The sequence below is a fragment of the Chaetodon auriga genome, chromosome 1, assembly GCF_051107435.1.
Source record: "Chaetodon auriga isolate fChaAug3 chromosome 1, fChaAug3.hap1, whole genome shotgun sequence".
NCBI classification, from domain to species: Eukaryota; Metazoa; Chordata; class Actinopteri; order Chaetodontiformes; family Chaetodontidae; genus Chaetodon; species Chaetodon auriga.
Window position 1 is genome coordinate 31174135 of NC_135074.1, and position 16851 is coordinate 31190985.

The 16851-nt window shown below is 43.5% G+C and overlaps 1 protein-coding gene across 1 annotated transcript; it reads left to right on the forward strand.

Annotated features, from left to right (window-relative positions):
- The first annotated feature begins 4590 nt into the window (after positions 1-4590).
- On the forward strand, positions 4591-16167 carry drd4b (dopamine receptor D4b). The gene is made up of 4 exons (XM_076738735.1): positions 4591-5131; positions 6466-6578; positions 7390-7985; positions 13538-16167. Exons 1-4 carry the CDS (start codon positions 4883-4885, stop codon positions 13738-13740), a joined length of 1161 nt encoding a protein of 386 aa, XP_076594850.1. The 5' UTR covers positions 4591-4882; the 3' UTR covers positions 13741-16167.
- Positions 16168-16851: the final 684 nt, after the last annotated feature.

Genomic DNA, 16851 nt, shown 5'->3' on the forward strand with positions numbered 1-16851 from the left:
ACACACACACACACACACACATACACACACATAAATATGCACTGTCCCTCAGTAATTAGCCTTATCCCCCCAATCAGCCCTGTCTCAGCGTGCTCGGCGTCTTATGAATTTCTCAGACCAACTCGAAAATGTTTCCCTCCCAGACGAAACAAGGAGCTCCCACCTTCTTCAAATATGTCTGCTGTGTGCGAGGTTTATCTTTGATTTATGTGTGTATGAGTTAGTGTGTGTGGCCATGTACCACTCATGTTGTGGGGACATAAATCTGTTTGGCACATTGTGGGGACCCACCTTCCTTGTGGGGACAAAATGTAGGTCCCCATAATGTAAATCATATTTTAAGGTGAGACTGGGGTTAAGGTTAGGGTTGGGCAAGTAGGGGTTATGGTTATGGTAACACTCCAGGAAATGACTGACTATGTAATGTCCCCCAAAAGTGATGAAAACCTAATGTGTGTATGTGTGTCTGTGTGTATAACTCACATTGTGGGGACATAAATCTCTTTGTCACATGAGGGGACTCACCTTCCTTTAAGGGACAAAATGCAAGTCCTATAATGTAAATCATAAAATTTTTATATTATGGGACTTGTGTCAACATGAGTGACACAAGGCCACACAAACACACACACACACACACACACACACACACACACATATTTAGGGTAAGGGTTAGGTTATAGTAAATAGTGGTTATGGTTATGTTTAGGGTAAGTCTCCAGGATATTAAGACAATGTAGTGTCCTCTGAAGTCATAGAAATACATCTGTGTGTGTGTGTGTGTGTGTGTGTGTGTGTGTGTGTGTTACCTATAAGGTACGAAGCCATCAGAGGCTCCTTTAGGGGCAGACTGACCTGTGAAAACCTTGGTCAAGTGGCAGGAACACAGTAAAAGAGGATCCAGCTGCGCTTCAGGTGAAAGAAGCTGCTCGCTGGTTGGTAACGTTTTAAATCTGATTCAGTCACAGTTTCATTTGTTCACTCTGATGATCACTATGTATAAACTGTCACTATTTGAGATACGTTATAGCACAGTAAAGAAGGCAAAATGAACCGAGGCTACTGAGGCTATGGATGTGCCCATTGTTTCAGGCATACACAGGCCTTTAGTCACTGTTTAAGTTAAGATGTGCACGCTCTACGATCCACTTTGGAACCTCATGCATTTTATCATTAAATTAATATTCCAGTTAAAGTGAACTCTTGTTCTCGTTCTCTCACCTCCGACTTAGAGCTGCAATCACATGTTCACATACAAACACAGGCGACTTTGACGAGCTCCACCTCAAGCAGCTCCAACAGTAAAATGCTCCAGTTATGTCTGTAGGTTAACATCCAGTTTCTACCAGGAAATCTTTAAACACTGCATTTCCTTCATTAATGGAGCCTGTAGCTTTGTCTCAGTGTGATTCATACTCGCTTCAGAAGTAATTCTGTGCATGGAAAGAGCAGACTCTGTTCAGTTTACCATCCTGCTCTCATTTAATCACCGAAATCAAGAGGAGGAAATGAAGATAAGCTCAAATAGTTTCCATTTTTTCCATTAGTGAGACGATATTTCACAGTGACTTTCTTCTCTTTATGTATTTTCTGCCCAAAGGACTTAAGGCAAGTTAAACATCTGTGTTGTGCTTTTCTAGGCATGTGTGCTATTCTCCTGTTCCTCCTGAGGCTTTGTGACAATGTGTGAAAGGCTAATTGCTGCTGACTATATTCAAATGATATTCATGCCACAGGAGCTGCCGCGGCACGAACACCTTTACAGCAAGATCAAAAGTAACTGATGCTAGAAAAGTCATCAGCTGTTTGCTGCATGTGATGTCTGATTATAGAATTGTGGCTGTGAAAAGTCGACCTGGAATTAAAAGCCTTTCTGCCCCAGTTGATAACACATTTCTAAGATTATTTTTCCAGAAGTTTAAAATATTTCCTCATTGAAGTTTTGGCTTCGTGAGGCTGGAAGAATAAGCAAGAAAAAGTGTTGTCTAACACAACAAGCTAATATTAGCATGTCCAGCTAACTTGCTCATCTCCATTAGTACAGTACGTGACCCAACATTACCTCCAACACTACTGGGTCACCATTAACTTACTGTGTGAAAGTCGGGGCTGGATGCTATCAGGATTCGGGCTAACATTAGCATCCATGCCCCGCTGTTAAGCTAATATCTTAATTACTTTGCTATCTACAACCAATAAATTCTACTAGCATCATCAAGGTTGCCAATAGAGGGTAATTTTCACTCCTGTCTCATTCCCCTCCCACAAAAATACTCCTGTCTTGTCCCAGTCCGGCAACAATGACTTCCGTCCCATCCCCTTCCCAGGTTCGGTCAATCCACAGTCCAGCACTGGTCAGGTGGCTGCAACCAACCAGCAAGCAGCCACCAGAACAGACAAAAAAATAGTGTTTATTCATGTTAAAACTGTATATTTTTCTATACAAATCCTGTCCTGCCTACTCCCTCTGACCTTTTTTCCTGTCCCGTCCCAGTCACAGTGAAATTGACCCCCATCCCACGGGAATCCCACAGGAATCCTGTGAGCTGCAGGATTCCTGAAAAAATGTCGGCCTGTTGTTGCCAACTCTCACGTCAGTCTCACGCTGCCTCAGCAAACAGAGTGACAGCAACAAGGATGAACAGGCGAACGTATTGTGATCAAAGGGAATGTTAGTTACATACCATAACCCCATATTCTATGAGGACAGGCTCTTAAACTACTCTCTGGCTCATGAATCTCAATCATTGACCACAGATTTCACACACAGATTTGACAGTCCTTGGACAGCAGTAATATTAGTAGACGAATAGTAGTAGTAAAAGTAGCAGAGGTATTAAAATAGTACTACTAATGGCAGTAGAATAATAGTAGCAGCAGTAGAGTAGTGCAGATCAACAGGTGGATGTCTTCACAGACATTTTCAGTCTCTCACAGGTCCAGTCTTTAGTGCAAGAAGTCCACCATTGACTGTTCATTAACTACAGTTCAGTACTCAAAACCACTGTGTCCTCCAGGCTCGTCCAGCTCAGAGACCTTGGACTCAGAACTGCCCCAGACTGGATCCTGAACTTCCTGCACTATTCCTCTTATACTATACTTTCTGGTACAGTAAATACTCATTCTACTGCACTGGTTCCACCTGCTTATTTACCTAATTACTTGCTGTTTATAACTTGTTTATACCTGAGTATATTTACTGGTTAGCAGCAGCAGCATTAGTAGACTAGTAGAATGAACAGAAGTGCAGTATCCACAGTTGCTATCTTAATACTGCATTGAGTTCTTAGTTTAGTTTTTGTTTGCAGTCCTCCTCCAGCTCTGTCAGCTCACTCTGCCTCTCACAAGTCGATTTTGTGACACAGTCTGAAAATGTATTTATGTGTGATTTCATACGGCTTGTCAAGTCAAAATCTTTGAACCTCTGCATGCTCACCCACAGCCAACGAGCCCACAGCTGCATCACATTTGTGCTGAAAAAAGCCTGAAAACACAGAGCAGGAAGAGCTCAAATCTGCTGTCTGTGCTGAAATCTGTGCGACTGCAAAACTGCATCTGAACAGCAGACAAAAACTGCAACATACCGTCGGTTGGAAAGAAAGTACATTCACTCAGATACTGCACTTTTGAGGAGCTCATGCGTTTAGGGTCTTAAATTGTTCAATTTCATGTTTTATGTCTGTTTTTTTTTACATCTTGAGACCATGCTGGTAATAAGTCTTTTCTTTTCAAACAAGTTTTCCTTTGACTTGTGTGTTTTGTGTCTGAATGCATGATCTTTGCCTTAATTAAGTACTTGTACAGGGTGGTATTAATTGCTTTGCTAAGATAACTGAATACTTCTTCCACTCAGACCATAATTGATGTAGTATAAGAGAGAGGTATCTCATTTCTACATCTAAAAACCAGGCTGCTGCGACATGTTTTAGATGAGGATATACAGTAAATTACATGTAACTGCAGGTTTGAAATAATGTCAGTGTGTAAATCTGCTTCACACTCAAGTTGAAGCCGAAACTGCAGTTTCCTCTGGAACCTGAAGGCAGTGATGGAAAGTAACTACGTGCGTTCTCAAGTACTGTACTTCAGTACAATTTGGAGGCAGAGTACTTCTATTTTATGCTACTTTAGACTTTTACTCAACTACATGTCAGAGGCAAATTTCATACTTTTTACTCCACCATATTTATTTGATAACTTTAATTACTATTTATATTATTAAAGCAAAATATAATCTGTGAGATTTTCTCCATCTTTACTTAAATCCAGCAGACGCCTGACTGGAAGGGGCCACATAAGACATACTTCAGATGGTATTATATAGAGAGAGATTATATGATTTTAACAGCAGAAATACTTTGAGGTGACTTTATGGAAGTGCAGCTGATTGTTTCTCTGGTCAAACATCTGATTCCGTATCCTGTTGTGACTGTTTGCACAAAGCGAAGCGCAGCGCCTCAGTAAGCAGATTTGTGCGGATGGATTTAAACTGTCGCCTCCTGATTCGTCAACTGTGCGAACTTATTCCTTCAGGAACAGGCTGAGAAGTCGGCGGGGAAACTGATCCACATAATTCCGCAAGAATTCGGGAGAATCGGTGCAGTGTAAAATAAAAGTGAGGCGGTTGTGGATACGGCGGATGAAGTGGAATCTGGATACTGTGCGCGGCGGAGCTTTGCGTTTGGAGAGCGGAGCGCACGGAGCGCTGCGGATACCGATGAGCGTCATCAGGGGAAAAGTCACACAGACTTCATCTGTAACGCTCCGACTCATCCCAGGGGTGCTGGACACGGCTCATAGATGAAAACTGCCGCGGAGACAGTCGTTCTCCGTCGGACAAGGAGCCCGTCAGTCTGCGGCGCACGGCCGAACACCGGCCACCATGTCGGACTTCTCCACTGACTTCAACAACGACACGCTGCCGGAGGCTGCGGTCACAGACTACAACTTCCCGGCGCTGATATTTGGGATTTTGCTGATTGTGATCATCACCGGTGGAAACGTGCTTGTGTGCCTCAGCGTGTATTTGGAGAAGGCTTTAAAAACGACCACAAACTACTTCATAGTCAGTTTGGCGTTTGCAGACTTGCTGCTGGCGGTGCTGGTTCTGCCGCTCTTCGTTTACGCAGAGGTAAGCTACAGTAGCCCAGGTGGATTGCTGAAAGGGCCAACCGAGTTCAAAGCCAGGGGCCCAAGAGTCAGAGGCCCCCGGGAGTCGTATCTTAAAGTGTGCTGTAGTATTTAATGTCTGTGACTGTGAGTGCTGAGCTGCTGTGGCAGGAAGCTTTGGACAGCTTCTCTTCACTTCCAGTCTGAACTACATATTTTAGTGTTTCAGCCACCAGCAGTTACATTCTGCAGGTGAGGCAGAGACACAAAAATGACAACAAAGAGACATAAAACGACTACAGAGCTGTAAAATGACTACAAAGACAAGCAAGATGACCACCGACTCACAACATCACTACAAAGAAACATTAAATGACCACAGAGACGACTAAGCGATGTAAAATGACCCCAGACGCTGGCACAATGACTACAATGACATGCAAAGCCACTCCAAATGACAATGATGCACCAGCTGCTGCCTTTTCTGGTCTCTTTGTATCTGGGTGTTTTGCTCCTGTAAGGTGGGCTGGGGGCCTTTTACATGTCTGTCAAGGGTCTCATAATCCAATAGCGTGTACCACACTTTACACCAGCGGAGGGAACTTTTTGGTGTGTAAAGCGCACACATTTACGTCCGCAAGGTTTCGATCATTCTCACAATTCTCATGTGAAAGGAAGTATTTTAGAAACCCTGATTAAATATATAAAAAGGACCAACACCTGGAATAATCTGATGAGGGAAGGTTACCCACTAAACCCACCAGAGCCAGTTCATCATGACACAACATGGAGGAAAGACCAGTGAGCCGTGCTGTGTCTCTCACTTCTTTAATCAGGATTAATTCATGATTGAGGAGTCTGGAGGTTCATACCATTTAGGAGAGGTATGATCCATGAATCACAATATTTCCAGGCAATAGAAAGGTCTAAATGGTGTCATCTAGCCTTATTAAAGGATTATAAGCCACCTGCTTGCTCGCCTGTCTGTCTGAATACCTCTGTGGCTCAGAGATGCCCTGCTGAGACTTCTCCTTAAGTCCTCCGTAATTAGCCTCATCTGTGATCTCGTTACCTGAGCCGAAGGTTGCAGCCCGTTAACCAGCCTACTGTCACACTGCTGGTTTGTCTGCATGCACTCGGTGGATTAGAAAAGTCAGTCTGAAAGTTAAAACCTTTCTATGTTGACCTTAAAAGAAGTCAGCAGAGGAGAGAGTGGACAGACAGAGTTGTGTTTCACTGGAGGAATGTCGGTCTCAGCACCGCGCTGGTGAAAACACAAGAGGATTAGACGTATTTACACTCAGATTTGGGGCAGCTAATGAGCTGGTGTGTGTTTCCTTCTGTGTGTGGGTGTAGTTTCAGGGTGGAGTTTGGTCCCTGAATATGCTGATGTGTGATGGCCTGATGACCATGGATGTGATGCTGTGCACCGCATCCATATTCAACCTGTGTGCCATCAGCGTGGACAGGTACGTGTGCGCCGGTCGGGTCAAGGTTCAGATACAGGTTTAAGTCCCTCTGCCGTTTCAGCCAATGGGGGAAGGAAATAAGAAAAGCAGTGGTGGGGGGGTGAAGATCCATATTTATCTCAGAGTTTAGGGACAAGATTCAGATTTTATCCACAAATGAGGTGAAATTAAAATTCACCAAGTGATCGAGCGGTGAGATCAAGGTGCTTCTGCCATGTTTTGCTTTTCGTTACCCTTTTCCAAGAATGAGTAAACAAGACTACAAATCTGACCAGACACGGAAAAATCTGATGCTAAAGGAAGAATAGAACTCAGTATGAATGGAAAACAGCGCAGATGGCAGCTGCAGAGCGTCTCTGCACAACAGCAGGACAAACGTGTCGCTTTCAAACATGTTAAAACTATAGAGAGTAATAAGTATCAGTGACTGCTGTTGACTTCCTGTCTGCAGCAGCAGGATGACGCCTGAACGCTTCCTGCGTTTCTTCTAATGCTCAACAACATAGAAAAACTTTTCGCCTCGTTCAGAATGAGGTTTTTTGTAATTTTATGTTATTTTTATGTCTTTTTAAAGTAGCCCGTTAAATCACAGGAATCGCTGGAATAATAATAATCACGAACAATCTAATTAATCACAAACAATTTCTTTGGAAAGACTCATAATTGCAGATTAGTGTCTGATAAATATTCAGTAATTAAAAGAATGAGAAAGATTAATTAAGTGTTCAGCACTTGTTTTATAAGAAGTGTGGTGTTGTAGTCTATTCAACACGTTCTTTGAAGTTCTGGCTCTTCTTCTCTTGTTGTGCAGGTTCATCGCAGTGTCCATTCCCCTAAATTACAACCGTAAGCACGTGGACCACCGTCAGCTCATCCTGCTGTCGGCCACCTGGCTGCTGGCCCTGGCCGTGGCCTCACCTGTCATCTTTGGCATCAACAACGTGCCAAACCGCGACCCGAGCGAGTGCAAGCTGGAGGACAACAACTATGTGGTTTACTCCTCCGTCTGCTCCTTTTTCATCCCCTGTCCCATCATGGTCCTGCTCTACTTTGGAGTTTTCCGTGGGCTGCAGCGCTGGGAGGAGGCTCGTAAGGTCAAACTGCGCAGCAGCATCGAGGCCTGCAGGAAGCTGCAGCACGCGGCCGTCGCCACCGCCCTCCCCCCGCTGACAGGCACCATCCCCGGGCCCCTGCCCATGCCTCTGCCCCGGATCATCGAGAGGGACTTGGCCCAGTCTCGGCTGGACGACACGGACGACTACATCCAGCAGGAGATTCCTTATCCTCGGCAGTACAGAGAGAACTCAGTGCCCACGGTGACGTTCAGCCAGCAGCTGCACAGGAAGAAGAGAGCCAAGATCAACAACAGGGAGAGGAAAGCTATGAAGGTGCTGCCTGTCGTCGTAGGTGAGTGTTCATGTGTCCCTCTCCTCCAATCAGACACTCTCAGGGCTCATACGACAGCTCAAAGACAAACCTCTGACACAGCACTGTCACACACTGCAAACTGCAACATTAAGAAAACTAAGAAATCACTGCAGCGACGGTGAAAACAAACCACGAAACAAATTGTAACGCTTTCTGTTAAAACGTCTCCAAATACAAACTGACCCTGATGACATCACCATGACATCATCAGGGTTATCAGACTTAAAGCTCCTCCTCAGAAGGAATAATAAGAAAAACCTATTATTCATGCTTTCATGATTATTTTTATGTCTTACTTCTTTTCTTTCTGGATGTTTCTTCTCAGCTGTGTCATTTCTGCATCTTGCTGCTTGTTCGCCATGACAGCAGTTTGATGTCACCTGTGATTGGTCGACTGTGTGTTTGTTAGCTGGTATCTAATGAGTTTGTTGAGATGTTAATGAAAGTTGTTGGAGGGTGGAACATTAGGTTGTGGGTGATTAGATGCACTGCAAGGTGACGTGTTTTTGTGTTGTTTTCACACGAACTTCATCGCTTACAAAAATAAATGTGTGTGCAGTTTGTCTTCATTCTTCATCCAGATGCAAATTATCTAAACTGCTTCTGTTGTGAAAGCAACACATTCACAGCAGCCTCGGCAGACGTGTCAGAGTGTCTTTAACAAGAGTATTTTAAGCACGGAAAGCTCTCACGATGTCACATCGCTGCAAAAGATGATCTGACTGTCGTTTGAAGCAACTTACTGCACGTTTGTTTGCATTTTAATGATGGAGTGGTCGTGACATGAGAGCGTGGATACCCGACCTGAGCCCACAGCCCACTGAACATGGTGCGTTCAAGTTCCTTTAGTGAGCAGGGAATGATGATATGGAGGATTTTCAGTTTGGTCGTTGGTCCAGAAAATACATGAGTTGGTTATGTGGAATGTAGAAGGTGTGGAGCTCTGCTGAGATCAGACATGAAGACTGTGACTTCAGCCTTGTGGTCACATGTGGACGGAGGATGCAGACAGACATTCTTTGTAATATGTTTGTACAGTTGCCCTTCAGAGGGCTAAAACCGCCTGATTTAACGATTCCTTTGTGTTTGTTCAGTTGCATCAGATTTGCTTGCGTGCGGTCCTTATCGATCAAACAGAAGATGAATTCTAAACACACGATCTGAATTTTCTCTCCCGTGTTTGAGGATTCTGAGTGTTTACCTGTTGCTCGTGGATGTTGATCACAGCAGCTAATTAGGGTTTGCACTTGGTCGTTACAGTCAAATGAGCGTTTGTGTTGCAGCTCAGGTAGGTGTGAGGCCGCCGCCGGTCACGCAGATCACTCTGAGTGCCGGGATAAAAGCGTCACCTCCAACTCGCCGTCTCTCAACAAGCAGCGCCATTATAGCTTCAAGCCCTCAATCCAATTATTATGCAACACACGCTCTTACAGTCACCCCATCTCTCCTGAACACAGACCGACTCTGTGCTGATCATCTTACTGTACGTTCACTGCTGCCACATTTGTGCGTAAAACTGGCAGCAGGAGACGGTGAAACCATCCATGTTGATTTATGGCAACAGTAAAGAGTTTGAACATGCACTGAGAAGCTGCACAATCTGCACAGTGAAGCTCCAAGAAGTGAAGCAACAAGAAGCCAAGCACATTTTTCACCTCAGGGGGTCTTTAACATTTACCCTTTGTTTGGGTTTCAGGCAGAGAAGCACAAAAAGTGGCTTGTTAATAAAGATATCACCTTGTAAGACTGTAAATCATCTCATGTAAGAGTTGTAATTTGATATATGATGTTAAAAATGTTGAATACGAAGGTAAACACAATTAAATATTCCCATTTTTGGCTTAAAGCAGCTCTAACTGATATTTTTCTAATAACAATGTATGAAATGTCAACGTGAAAAAAGTGGCTCATAGTGATGAACCTGCACTGTTATCACGTGAGTGTCAGGTCCAGTATGAATCAAACGTACTGTAACTGTTAATTGTCACTATTTCTGTCATGTTTTTGTGCCAGAAATAGTGGGACAGGACTACAGGTACAGCACAGGTCGCTCACACGGATTCCTACATTTAACGTAGTAGTACCAGAGCTGTCGTGAATGCTTCTAATGAACAGGAAGAGTGCAGGGACAATAGAGCTGTGTCGTATTATGCAAAGTCCTCCAGTCTCCTGGAAGGAAAGATGTAAATCCCATCCATCAGCCTCTCAACTCAGAGCTCATAAATCACTGGGATCTGTTTTATCGCCAACATGAGACGACACCTGAGACAAATGGCCTCCTTTTGATTCAGTGACATAGTTATTCATAATCCTTCTGGTCAAGGAAACTCAGTTTATTAAGGCGGGTTATCATTCCCACCGCTGCAGCTTGAACAGGGAGCTCGTCAGTGTTTGTTCACCAGGGAGCGACATCACGTTCACTTCCAGGAGAGGCCGTAAATCACGTCTTCACACTCGGTCTCTAAGTGGACCAACAAAAGCAAAAGTACCTTCCGGTCTGTCCTTGTGTGGCCACTTAGCGTATAAAAGCATATAGAGGTCATCGCCTCCTTCATCCTCTCTGTGAACTCTGGCACTGAGATGCACACGTTTCTTGCAATGAAGTTGAGAAAAAAAAAAGTCACGAAATCCAAAAATGTATTGAATACCCCCGAGCTGCAATGTCTTGAGTGAGAATTATGAGACGGCAGGGTCGTATATCTCTTTGTCTCTAATGAGCTCAGTGTGGTCGTGAATCATTTAGAGTCACACTGTCAAGTCGCGGTGAAACACGCCGTCTTCATCGTCACCGTCTTCATCTGACGCACTTCCTGTTAAGGCTGGATCTTCAGGCAGGACAAAACGCTGAAAAGTAGAAATTAATGGGGGATCAGTTTGGAGGAACGAGGGGTGGAGGATGGAGTTTTTAAAATAGACTCTGGGATAGTTTTATGGATGTGAGTTTTTATTTCCCGCCTGGAGTTACAGCACGAGGTCGTCCTTTAAAGTCAGGGCTATTTTTCATGACGTGAAACCAAACTCTCCACTAAAAACCATATAGTTTTACATCCAAACCAAAGTTTGCCTCCAGCTATCACACGAAAGCCGTCAAACACGTTCACCACAGAACATGAGTCATGAGAACACGAGTGGATAATGGTTCTGTTCCTGCTGGTGAAGCAGTCACGATCCAGAGAGGCCTGATGGAAACTGAGATTGTTCCACGAGACAACGGTGCATCACTTAAATCCTGTTTCATCAACAAAGAGGAGTCATGAGGAGAGTCTCTGGCATCAATATCAACGATTCTCTACAGAAGAGATGAACACAGCACAGTAAACGACCACTCTGATACATGAAAGCAGGCCAGCAAACCGCAGGAACAAACAGTCTTTGACTTACGGAGTTCCTTTCAAAAGGAACCGTTTCATCCTCAACCTGTTCTGTAGAACATGGTCAGTGGTTGAGATGCTGACTCTCCTTTGTGTCTCAAACAAGCGGATGATATTGTTGCTATGTCCATGTTGATGATCTCCATCTCTTGGTCTTCTGGAAATGAGCCGTCCTCTGCCTCCATTATGTGGCCGTCTGTCACTTCCACAACAGCAGAAGCACAGTAAACCGTCCAGGTCTGGATGAACGAGGCCGCTGTGACTCAGGTTCAGCTGTTCTCTTCGTCCACTTTCCCTCATGGACATCTCCTGGACGAGGACTTGGTCAACCTGAGTTGTCTGAATCTCATCTGAAACTGTTTGTCTCCTTCATCTTGGTCTACCTTCAGGTCTTAGTGGATCATTATTCCAAATCAAGTGATTTGACCTGTGGCCCTTTGATTTATCGGTCGTGATGCTCTGATTGGTGTGAATAATTTTGATTCTTAGCGTTTCCACCTGGGAAATTGTGTGTTAATTGGGTTCCAGCTGTGATGACTTGAGTTAATGATATTGAATGCTGGTGCTCTCTAAACGAGCACAGTCAGTGATGTATGAAGCGAGCTGTGGGGGAGTTTTTCACTCACAGTTTGACCTGAATCCTGCGTGAAGACGGGGAACAGAGTTTATAGCTTTGGGAAACGTGTCTGTCTTTTGGTAGATGGTGTCATGGTTTGGGATGTTTGTTAATAAGCTCAGTTATGGCGTGTAAGTCATGAAGAAAAACTGTCAGTCATTCAAAGAGATGCGTTTTGAACCTTTAATGTTACTTTAGGAAACGTGAAAGCCTTCAGGCCTGAAACTGACAGCACAGACTTAGAAAACAGAGTTTACAGCCAGAAACTCAGATCTTCAGACTTTAACTGAACAAAAGATGTCGTGCGGTCTGATCTCTGCATTCAACAGCAGCATCAACAGAAAAGCCTTCAGACAAATATTTATTTCCAGCTTCTACGAGACGTTTTTACAGTTTGAAAAAACGGTGGCTTTTGTAGTTACTCACTCAGGAGAGTAATGATACAGTAAGCTGTGGTGGAAAGTAACTGAGTACAAGCGCTGTACTTAAACACAGTTTGAGGTATGTGTAGTTTACACGAGTACTTAAATTTTATGCTACTTTATTCCTCAACTCCACCACGTTTCAGAGGAGATCAGTGCTCTATTTGCTGCACCACATTCATCTGATACCTTCAGTTACTCCACAGATTCATTTATAATAAATAAATTATGATGTAACATTATCAGTTAAGATAAAGCTTCATTAATCCCATGGGGGGGGGGGGTGTCACCACTACCCAGTGGTATATAAAGGAATCAACGTGAGCTCCACCTTTACCAGCTGCAAAGAGATTAATGCATCAATAATTATAATGCAGCAATATAATTCATGTATTACTCTGAAATGGGCCATTCTGCAGAAGAACTACCTTTATTTTTCGTACGTAAAGTACATTTTGATGCTACTACTGTAATTATGTATTGCTATATACATCAAATTTTTGATTGCAGGACTTTAACTCGTAACTGAGTATTTCTACACTGATATTACTACTTTTACTGCAGTATGAGATATGAGTATTTCACTGACAGAAGGTTTACAGTTTGCTGTCATACATGAGGCAGAACTTATAGATTTTGGTTTAAAAATGAACATAATCAATGAAATAAAAGGGAAAAACCTTTTTTGTGCTTTTTTCTGGTGGGCTGTTTCTTATCGATGTGCAATTAAAATGAACAATAAATCATTAAAATGTCTGAACTTAGCTGGAGTGACGTTTTCCACAACACTTTAAAGGAAGTTACTGCGCTGATGTTCGATCGCTTTGGGCCCTCTGACAGTTCACCGTGTTGACTGATGTCATTTTACTGGTCCTTTAAACAAAAACAAGCAGGACTGTCAGAAAAAAGGAATAATTGGTAAAAGAAAACCTCCAGATGTATGCTGTCACATTTTTGTGACGCTCTAAAATATCCTGTCACAGTATTTTGTTCCACCCGGCAGGATGAAACAAGGCTCCATGCAGACTGTGTCTCTTTGACTCAGAGACCAGGTCTGGGTCTGAAGTTCTGGCTCAAAGAGAAAAAACTCGATGACTGACTCTTTTTCATTTTCTCGTGCAGGCTGCTTCTTGTTCTGCTGGACTCCGTTCTTCGTGGTCCACACGACGCGAGCCGTGTGTTTGACCTGCGACATCCCTCCCGGTCTGATGAGCACCGTCACCTGGCTGGGCTACGTCAACAGCGCCCTCAACCCCATCATCTACACCATCTTCAACACGGAGTTCAAGAAGTTCTTCAAGAAATGTTTCCGCAGCTGCTGCTGACACCAGACTTCCCTCCACGGACACTAACGGAAGGAGCTGGGAGATGATGAAGCTCAGCCCGGTTTGGTCGGATTAACAGCACACGAGCCTGAGCTGAGACTCCAGTTTCACTCGAGCAGGATGTGGATGGTTGGTGGTATCTGGCCGACAGGACAAATGCACAGTTTCTGGTGATATATGTTGCACTTCTGGGTCCATTTTGCCGTTTAATGATGTACTTTCTTGAAAGCTCCAGAAAACAGCTAACCACAAACTTCCCTGATGGAGCGGAGCTTCTCTCCACCTTCAGGTGGTCTGTACCGCACCTCCTGTGCTGTGCATCAGCCTCGGCTGAAGTTACGGTCTGCAGGTTCCAGTGAATGATGTGGGATTTGTCCAGAGCCTGCTCTGCCCGAAAGGATCGACTCAGGGCAAAAATGCAGAAAGAGGGAAAAAGCTTCAACAGAGCAGAACGTCAAAGCAGCTTCATGACGAAAATGAAAATCCTCTAGATCAGACGTTAATCTTCACTTTCTTCTACGAGCTTAAAGGAACAGTTTGACATTTTGGGAAATACGCTTATTTACTTTGTTGCAAACAGTTCGATGATAAGATCAATACCACTCTCATGTCTGTGCGCTAAAAATGAAATAATCACCTGCTGGTTAGCTTATCTTAGCTTAGCACAAAGACTGGAAACAGGGGGAAACAGCTAGCCTGGTTCTGACTAAAGATAACAACACCTGTGTACCAACACATTTGTTTTTTCAGTTCATACAAAAACCAACCAACCAACAGGTCTTTATGCTAAGCTGAGCTAAGCTAAGGCTCCTGGCTGTATGTGAGTGGTATAAATCATTTCATATAAATCTCAGAGTATCTCCCTAAATGTTGAACTCTTCCTTTAATGCAAAACATTAACATTTACAGCAGTTGTCACGAAGCTGTCGGAAGTCATAAAAACATGAAAGTTCTTGTGGGAATCACCCAAAATCTCCAACTGATCAATGGACTGAGGATGAAGAGGCTGTTCAAAGGAAACCAGACAGTCGGATTTGCTGTCAAAGCAACCGGAGGAGCAGAACAAGGAAGATCATCCAGACGCTCGCTCTCTGAACTGAGCGTGAATCACTACAAACATTCACTAAAGACCAACACGGCACAGTGGAACCCACAGCTGTTTCAGTGGATTTAGCATGTGTGCAGACAGAAAACATTCACACAGTACTGAGGAGCGATCTGCCTTAAATTCAAAGGATGTCCTGTCTGTTGTGATTGAACTCAAAGCACCGAAACCTTCAAAATACTGAGGGCATTACAGCAGCGCCGACTTCGTGAGATCTCTGAAAGTCAAAAACATATGAGAGCTAACACTCATCGACACCCTTCGACTACTGCACGAGGCTGAGGACTAATGTGATTAATTCTTGAGCTGCGAGGCCGAGGAGGACAGGGTGAACATCTTCTTCCTGACAGTTCCACTTTCATGGTAAAAGCTCTCCTCTGCTTCTCTGGAGTTAATTATGTTACTACAGCCGTGTTTTCCTGCCTGTTCTCTTTTCTTGTCTCAACAAGATCCTTTACATGTTGAAATAACTTATTTTTCAAGTAGGTGACTGTTCTCGTTACTGCCACATGCCAAATTATTCCGTACTTTATCTAATAAACAAATCACTTTATCTCATACACAATTCCAAAAAAGGTGTGTAAAACGTCAGTAAAACAGAATTTGCTGATCTTTTTTTTTTACATAAACTCACCTGAAAACAGCTCAAAGTCAATATATTTAATGTTTTTCCTCATCAGCTTCACTGATTTCTGTAAATATCTGCTTATTCTGAATCTGATGCAGCAACACGTTTCACCGACTGGGAAAGTTGTGGAACGCTCCAAAAACACCTGTTTGGAACATTCCACAGGTAAACAGGCTCATTAACAGGTGAGAGCATCATGATTGGGGGCATCCTGGAAAGGCTCAAACACCGAGTGATTCTGGCTTTATTTGCGTTTTACACGGTGTCCGGACTTGTTTGTCATTTCCAGCTCTGAATCATCTCATTTCCTTCTAAAACTTTTATTTTTGTTACTTGAAACACTCAGCAGGACACCTGCTTGGATTGATCAATTATATTAGAGTCATTTTATTTTTAACTGAGTAATGCTGTCAAAAATGTTCTGTGTGTATGATGTTGAATAATAGGAAGCTCAGCTTAATGATGCATTTCCAGAGTGTCTGTTTGTATCCTGTGTAAAGATTTGTGAAAAGTCGTTTTATGATCTGAAACTGAAAGTATTCTGGACTGCCGGACGGCTTCACTCGCTGATATTGTCCTTTCAGCCATGACTTCCTGTCACCACAGTGTTTGTTACTGCCTGTGCCTACTGTATGCCATATCCACGTTTCATGTGGAAACCTTTCTAATAAAGTGTGTCATCAATCTAAATGTTCCAGCGGCCTTGAGCTGAAATCTTAATCAGCTCAGTTTGAGGTCAGTGTGGTCGAACGCCTCCGCTGAGCAAACAGACTGAATACCAGACGTGATTTTAGAAACCTTTCACTGAAAACAAAACTACAGAGCCACAGTTCGATGCCAGTTTTAAAACTGTTCACGGATAGACCGATTATGAGACAATGGGCCTCTGAGCACATGTATGTCAAAGGTATCCTTGTATATTAGGGGCAACAGGTCGGTATTTTTTAAGTATTGGTGGGACATGAAAGAACACGTGGTTACACCCTCATATAGATGCTCACGGTACCCTTTCATTTAACTCCACTGCAAACCCACCGGGACTGTAGGGGACAGAGAAAGGTGACGTAGTACAAAGAACAAAGTGTGCATCAGGACGAAGTCGGGGTGGATGGACGGATCAAGGTCTGTACAAAATTTCCATTCAATCCAATAGTAGCTGATATATTTCAGTTAGGACCAACCGAAGAGTCGACATCACACCATCACACCACTACAGTGACTAAAAATACACATCTGGATGAATCATGGTCACCCTGTTTGAATGCATGACCAGAAACAAACACAATGAACTCAGCAGTGTGGTAATTAACATTAATAATCCTGAGAACATATTTAAAACTGGGGGAGCGACGGTAAAGCAGCGAGAAGACTTTGTTTA